The sequence below is a fragment of the Centroberyx affinis genome, unplaced genomic scaffold, assembly GCF_046629955.1.
Source record: "Centroberyx affinis isolate AG114_WGS23_722 - 3 ecotype Tasmania unplaced genomic scaffold, CSIRO-AGI_Caff_v1 ptg003260l_1, whole genome shotgun sequence".
NCBI classification, from domain to species: Eukaryota; Metazoa; Chordata; class Actinopteri; order Beryciformes; family Berycidae; genus Centroberyx; species Centroberyx affinis.
The window spans coordinates 100,001-108,381 of NW_027281283.1; the positions used below are offsets into that span (position 1 = coordinate 100,001).

The 8,381-nt window shown below is 45.6% G+C and overlaps 1 protein-coding gene across 1 annotated transcript in view; it reads right to left on the reverse strand.

The window, feature by feature from the left end:
* The window catches only part of LOC139660241 (receptor-type tyrosine-protein phosphatase S-like), a gene marked incomplete at its 3' end in the record, with an annotated part of 100,770 nt that extends 99,129 nt beyond the window's left edge, over positions 1–1,641 (reverse strand). Inside the window, exon 1 of the mRNA XM_071538337.1 lies at positions 1,455–1,641. Coding sequence (XP_071394438.1) covers positions 1,455–1,641 — 187 coding nt within the window. The remainder of the gene's footprint in view (positions 1–1,454) is intronic.
* Between the last annotated feature and the right edge of the window lie 6,740 nt (positions 1,642–8,381).

An 8,381-nucleotide genomic window follows, 5' to 3' on the forward strand; every position in this document is an offset into this window, starting at 1 on the left:
TCCAGGGGAGACAGGAGATGAGGCCGGGGCCATTAAAGGAAGTGCCTCTCCGCAGAGAAACGTCAACCAGTCAGGTCTGGTTTAGTGGTGGGAGGGTTTGTGTGGTTGAGTGTGTTTTCATAAGCGTGTGTGTGTGTGTGTGTGTGTGTGTGTGTGTGTGTGTGTGTGTGTGTGTGTTTGGGCGGGTTGGAGAGCGTCGGAGGCGCCGTGGGCACCTTGTAGCCCGACTGGTTTACCGCACAGCGTGTCTCAACGCTGCTGTTCGAGCCTTGACTTTTAACACGTCGACTGCCTTCGTCGTTTATGGATGTCAAAAGGGGCCAGGACTTGTTTTTTTTTGGTATTTGTGCGACTAAAGCTTGTCGCGCCCGCTCTGCTCGGTGGCGAAAGGCAACGTGTCGTTTCATTGTTTTGTGTTCACAGAGTAGAGAGTAGTGGAGAAGGTAATTTCTGCCTTCCCTTTTAATCACAGAGAACAGCTGTGCTTTATTCTCCTAAAACGTAACCTCCAACAAAGGTAGGTTGGATCGGACTGGCAGCGAGCTTTGTGTGAATGTGTGTGTGAGACTGAAGACTTTGTTCTCCTGATGTGGGGCCGCAACAACGAAGGATTTCATCTTAGAGCCGAGCTGCCCTCTGCCAGTCCTGTATCTGCCAAAGCAACGAACCCAACCCAAACAAACAGCGACAAAACCCTGACGGTAATTGCAAGAGGATTTTTGGGGGGAAGGTGGGTGGGTGGGGCCGGGGTGGGAGGTCATTGTCTTAGAGGGCCATTAGCTTGGTGCAATTAAGCCCCTAATAACAGGTTTGGAGGCACCTTTAGCGAGCGGAGCAACAATTATGAATATGTTTTGGCGATAAATGAGCAGAGGGCCGCGCAGATGACGGCCTGGTAATTGCTTACTGTCACGAAGAGATGTGGAGGCGACAAGCGGGCATGGCAGGGGGGGTCAGGAGGATGCGGGCCGTCGCCGGGCAGAACGGCTGGGAGCGCCGAATAAATAAATCACTTAAAAAGATGACAAGGACCGGGAGGATGTGGGCAGAATGACGATAACCTGGGCTAGAGGCAGAGAACAACGGCAGGCAGGGAAGTGGGAATACAAAAGGGGGAATATTTACACCCCCCCCACCACCCCCCCACCACCACCACCACTGTTCCTTTCAGAGTGAAAGACTCCAGCTGCAATTTCACCGTCATTTCCTGGTGAAAAGTAGTCTTTGAAAGAGAAATTTGCCACAGTGGTTCAACCTTTCCCTTTGTCAATAAAAGGGACCTGCCAGGAATGAAAATGAAAGGGAAATAATAGGGAGATTTCATGCAAAAATAAATAAATAAATAAAACTTCCCCTCCAATTCCTGTGCTGTAACAACCCCGTCTGACTCTTTCAAGGCGGTTATGTTCACATCCCTTCTCAGACAACAAACAAACAAAAAAAAAAAACCTCACTATGAGCCAGCATCAGCTCTAATTGGAGCCCAATTAAGCGTTCCTCGACTTCTACAAAGGCGCGTGTTTCGGTGTCAGGCGGTCTGCTCACCGCTGCTGACGCCGGCTCCCGCACCACTCGCAGTTTGACGAGCGGCTCGGAGTGAAGTCCGAGACGGGCGAGAGCGCCGGAGGAACAGATGCTCATTTTCTGCAAAAGGCCATCGCTGAGGCAAGGCCACATGATGAGAGAGGAAAAAAATACATGCCAGGTTGTACAAGGGAAAATAGTCTCCACCTGAAGCTGGTTTGAAAGCAAGACTCGGCCCGGTGTTTACGTGAGGCCTTCATGTGGATCCTGTAGCTCAATGGGTAGAGCAAGGCACCAATAATGTCCGGGGTTCAGGGGTTCCACTCCCCATTGGGTTCATCCATACTGAAAATGTATGCACTCGTGTTACAGTATTTTATCTTGTTATCCAGACTTATCAAGCTTATCTTAGTGAAATCATCTTACTGCACTGGAAGATAATTTCACCGGTTTTAAACGAATTTGACTTGTTTTTTCAGGGGAATGTAACTTGTTTCAGGACATTTACTTGGTAAAAGTGAAATCTGTTTCTTGTTTCAAAACGTTCTTCATTGTTTTATGATGATTTCTTGAAAGAAGTCATATTGACATGTATCAAGTGAAATTTATTGAAACCAACAAGGTTGTCTGTCAGTGCTGACAGATAATTTGACTAAAAATATCATGAAATGAGCTCGACAGGTCTGGAAACAAGATATAATCACTTGACAACTTGTCATTTTTTTCAGTGTATAAGCTCTCATTATGTAAACCTGCTTCACCAAAACATAAACTCTGTTTCTGACTCAATGATGAATGTGTTGGGATATTTTTTTTTTGTACATAACCTGTAATTACATTTCCTCTTCCTGTGTTTCATTGTATTTCACTTCATTGTATCCTACCCTATCTTTGTGTACAACTATTTTTTTCACTGTGCAAATAAACCCCCTTGTATGTTATTCTATTCTGCTTATTGCGGTTATGCATTGTGCTGTATGCCTTGCAGCGAGCCAAATTTCCCATGAGCGAAAATAAAGGCTTGAACTTAAACTTGGCAAAACCACAGCCAACCCAGGGAGAGGAGGAGGCGGGAGGGGAGGGGAGGAGGGAGGGAGGGAGGGTGGGTTGTTGGGCAGGAGGGCAGGATAGGGGCCGGAGCAACACATGTCGAATGTGGCGTTGCCCTTTAAGGGCCGAGGAGCACAGCATTCTTTAAATATGAGCAGCTGCTGTTGAATCCAGTAGGATCCGGGCCGCGCTCCAGAACAGAAGCTCTGTAATCAGGGAGAAGCTGGTTCTGGAAAGCATCTTCCAACCGCCTCCTCTCTCCCACTGCTGCTGCTGCCTTCACACACACTGCATTTTACATTTTAAAAGCACTTTGCTGCCATTTATCCAGACGTTTATTTAGATATGTGTTTATCCAGAGCGACTTACGACAGTGGAGAAAGCTTCGGCTCCTAGATTGTCAACGTTACAAGCAACCGACAGAAAGCAGGTCAAAGGTCGGAACTGCAACGCCCTGACAATAATAATGTGAGAGAAGTCCTGCAAAAAGATAGAAAAATAAGAGCTAAAGACAACCATATAAGGCATTTTCCACCTCTTCCTTCATCCTTCAGTCTAGTCCTTTATTTTAATGTCTCTTGCATATTAGTATCTTGTGTATTTTTGCTTGTCAATATGCATTATGCTGTATGCCTGTATGTGTGAGCTTTATTTCCCATTTGAGACATTTCTGTCTGTCTCCCCTCTCTTCTTTCTTAGCCTTCCAGCATTCCAGAGCAGATATCTTTACCTGGGCTTTCTTTGAAATTTGAATGACAAATTTAGGAATTTGTCACTTGGCATATCCCACTGAGGCCTATACTGTATATTTATGTATTTCACCTGAGGGTCAGAGTGCAGGCGCAGTGCAGCGTCTTGCTCAAGAACACTTCAGTAGACCCGTCGGCTGTGATCTTCCATCACCAGGCTCACCCAGGTGTTTCCTCCTATTGTGGAAGAAATCCTAATCGTAAAGCTATCCATCCGGCTCCTGCCGCTGGCAGAGTGCGCTCCCCGCTCACGGACCACGCAGGACTCGAGTCCTATCAACTGTGCCAAACCCGCGGGGCCGCAGCGTGACCTCCGTGTTGTACGGCTTCAGTCACCTGAGCCGGTGGCTCATGTATATGCATGAAGCCGGTGGCCCAGGCCGCCTCCCCTCGCTCTTCTTTATTCATGAGCTGGGCCGCTCCAAAGGTCGTCACTCACACCATTTCCACCAGGAACCACCTCTTTCTCCCACCTCTAATTCCCTGGTTAAGTGTGGAGCAACAATGCTGTCCTAGTTTACTTTACTTTACTTTACTCTACTTTACTTTACTTTATGCTAAAAATGTATGCAGTTTTTCTCCAGGTAATGTGGACTCTGCTAAAAACGTATGCACTACTGATACGGTAAAACCCTTAGGATAGAAGCTACTACTAAATATTTTGCACAGTGACAAAACACAAAGCCAAAGCAACAAAAACATGCTGATGAAATGTAATGATAAAAACACAGAAAGAGGAGAAAATTACAAAATGTGTACAGGTGAGATGAAAAAGCAAAACCCAAAGGGCTTATGAAAACATCACACCTCAAAACACCAAGAAACAACAAAAGGAAGAGACTGAAAAAAAAAATAAAAAAAAAATATCAAGATGACAAGTAATGTGGCAGGTGGCTGGCGGACAAAAAGAAAAACAGCAGAGAAAATGATGTGTTGCTGCTATCGTTTTGGCATTACGAAACAGATTATGAAAATTACCCAATACGCAGAGAGGAAACAGAAGGGTATCTCCTGCCACAGGCTGAGTCACCGGGGCAATCAAACCATTGAGCGCTTATCCTCGTAAAAACGTCCCGGAGACACTGATCTTTCAATTTAGTCGCCCGGCCGACCCGTCGCCGCCGACAGAGGATCCATTTATCTAAACTTTCCAGCCAGTAATAAACCAATCAGGTCTGCTGAGCCGGACCCTAAACCCCTCTTCTCCTCGCCTCTCACTCTCCATCTCCTTCCCTCTATATCTCCTCCTTTATTCTACTTTTTTTTTACTCTACCCCCTTTTTACTGGCCGCGGACAGACGTCAGGGGCGGCAAGGGTCGCTCTACTTGAGCAGGCATTACATGAAATTGATGGCGAAAGTTCGGGAGCCCCGGGGCCCACGGCTAGGGGCGAGCTCCATCCACTTATCCCCCTCCGCCGCCGCCATCTCTCCTCTTTCCTCTCGCTCGCTCTCTCTCTCTCTCTCTCTCCACTCGGCTTCTGTCCCTCTCCTCCATCCTCCAATCACAGATGATTACTGCACTCCAGGTTCCCGGGATCAAAGGATTCAGAGGCCATAAACTCTCATCTCAGTGAATTTCCTCTGGGTGCAACATTTTTTTCTACAAGGGAGACTGGAGAGAGAAAGAGAGACAGAGCAAGAAAGAGAGAGAGGACCGGCGATAGTCTGGCAGGCATACAAATGCCGATCTGGCGTATGACTCGGGGGAGGGGAGGGGTGAGGTGAAAGGTGGGTAGAGGGAAGAGTGGAAGGGAAGCGGCGGAGTCAGGAAAGGCCAGTGGAAGGAAGATTTCAGATGGGAAACGACAAAACTTCTAAAGCCTCCAATAAGAGACCGGGGGCACTAGGGCCATGCAGGGAAAGGAGCGGTCAAGAGCCGTCCATCGATTTGTCATCTGCACCGAGCCTGCCTTCTGCCATTATGACCAATAAAGCCAGAGGATCCCAAACAGGAAGAGGAGCAGGACTTCATAACCGCCACCACAGAACAAAACAAGACATACTGTGTGCTCCCCATACAGCTAGGGCTGAAAGATACAGACATTGCCATTATTTGACAGAATATTGCAATTACGATTTAAACTGTGATTCATATTATCACATTTTTCTTGTCACACATTTTTTAGAGCTTTCAAATTGTTTAAAGAAAAGTGATTTTGTTTTCATCGATACTGTGCTTGATTCATGGACCAAAGATTAAACACCTTGTTCAGAAATCCATTTTGGACACTCCTCTCTCTTATGAAATTAACTGCAGCCTCTGCGATTTGGAAATTGCAGAATAATAATAATAATAACTTTTATTTGTATAGCACCTTTTATACACAACATGCAGCTCAAAGTGCTGTACATCAATAGAAGGCAGATAAAAGACAGATAAAAAGATAAAATTCATATAAAAGAACAAGCAAAATGCATTGCATTAAAAGAATCAAATCAAGAAGTCAGACGTTCATATTGTGATTTAAACATTTTTTCAATTAATTGTTCAGCTCTACATACAACCCTCCCAAAAAACTAGGAAAAAGCAGCCAACAGAGCAAATCTACTACAACCGAAAACAAGACCCAAACCGAAGTGTTGGTCATGGCGGTGCTGCAGCAGAAGGGGGAAAACACAGTTTCCCATTTGCTGGTAAAAAAATAAATAAAAAAAAACACAAACAAACAGCGCTCGCGAATACTGATAGCGGGTGCTTCATGCAAAAATGGGTTCACCGCAAGCAGGTAGCCTCCGTCAATGGGTGTAGATCTTAACAGCGCTAAACAAATGTATTATGCGGCGGTGGAGGCGGCGAGTGCAGCTGGGGAACGGGAATTGGCTTGTTGGTGAGGGACGAGCCGGAGATAATGCAGCGGGAGAAAACAAGCAGGAGAGTGCATGAGGCCGGCTCACCGTGGACTCAATCAAATCAGGTCTGCTGGGGCTGCAGTCTGCCTCCTCTCTCTCTCTCTCTCTCTCTCTCTCTTCTTTATTTCTCACATTCACATAAGCCATTTGGTGGACACTTTCATCCAAATTGTATACATTTTGAGCATGCGGGTGAACGACAAAATCCCAGAAGCCACCTCAAAAACACCGCAAGATGGACCGTTTGATGGACAGTTTATCCAGAACGCCTCACACTATCATGAGTGTATACACTTTTATTATGAAAAGACCAAGTGGAAATTGAACCCCCTAATGGTATGTTTTCACAGGGGCATCATTTCACGCGAGGGATCATGCTGCTTCCCAGAGTCGGACGCTTGATAGGCGTGCTTCGATATTCCTTGTTGCACCTGATTGGACGAACGCTGTCACTCGCTGGGCCGGCTGCCCCCCGGATTTCAAATTGGAAAAACATGGCGGCTCGTTTGCAAACTTATCTCTTATATTGTGAAAATAGTTCACCGAAATATGTTTCTGAAAACATTTGAGGTGAGAAATAAGCCGCGCAGTTGCTGAATCTGTTGTTATGTTATGCCTTCCTGTAAACTCTTCTTTTAGATTAGTGCTATATAAATAAAGCGGTAACACTTTACAATAAGGGTCACTAAGTTAAGGGTTAGTTAATACTTAATAAGCATTAACTAACCCTTATTAACCATTAACTAACCCTTAACTTAGTGAAGCTTATTGTAAAGTGTTACCAATAAAGCTTATTATTATTATTATTGCTATTATTATTCTCTGTTTCTCTGTATCAGGTTACCCTGCCTCTCTCTCTCTCTCTCTCTCTCTCTCTCTCTCTATGTCATTACAAGCCTTTTCTGCCATTTCATCCATTCCTCTTTCTCTGTTCCATATGCGGGTTTCCCCTCATCTACCTTTCTATTTTTATTCCACTTGCTCCTCCACTCGCCCGCCTGCCACTCCTATCTCTCCCGGCTCTCTCCAGGTGTTGGAGACTAGAGGGAGAGGTCAAAGGTCGCCTCGGAAGCCGGCGGACAGGAAGAGGAAGAACGGCCAGATCTGTTGCCGATACCACCGGGCTTATTCTTCACTGTCTCATTACAGGCTGCTGCTGCTGCTGCTCGCTCTCTTTCGCTCACACACACACACACACACACACACACACACACACACACACACACACACACACACACACACACACACACACACAGAATCCAAAACACCACAAGCTCTCTGTCACACACCGACTGTCAAACATGTACACTTACACACAGATTCAAACATGCCACACTCACACACACACACACACACACACACACACACTAACACACCACATGCCCCTTCTCTCTCTCTCTCACACACACACACACACATACAAACTCACAGACACACACACTAATACATCTCTCACTCTCTCCCACACAAACACACACACTCAAACACCACATTAACACACCACATACTCTCTCTCTCTCACACACACACACACACACACACAATCAAACACAACACACTCTCCAACACACACATACACCTACATACATCCCACTAACACACCACATGCTCTCTCTGTCATACACTGACTGTCAAACATTCATGTGCACACACACACACACACACACACACACCACACACACATACACACCTATATGTCTCTGAACTGTACAAACACAGAGGTACAAATATACACACAGCATGAGAATGGATGTACACTCTCTCTCTCTCTCTCTCTCACACACACACACACACACACACACACACACACACACAGACACAGGGGGTCTCCTCATGTTTCCCTGTGTCTTTCAGCCAGCCTGTCTGACGCCCTGGACTCACCTCCTCCTCCCCCTCCTCCTCCTCTAAAAAAACACGCCGCTAATGAGACGAAACACAGAAAACTGATATAAATAAAAAATAAGGAAAGAGAAAAAAAACAAAAAAATAAATAAATATTCAACCTTTGAACAGCGAAACAGCACCTAGCACTACAAAGAAGAGAAGAAGAAGAAGAAAAACTTAGCAAGAGCAAATCAATGTCGGGGAAAAAAAAACACGCATCTGCAAAAAGTAAGTTTCAGGAGGAAGAAACTGATTATTTTTTCTCTGACGCCGATGTATTTTTCAAATTTACTGTACAATGGAGTTTTAACAGGCTCCAGAA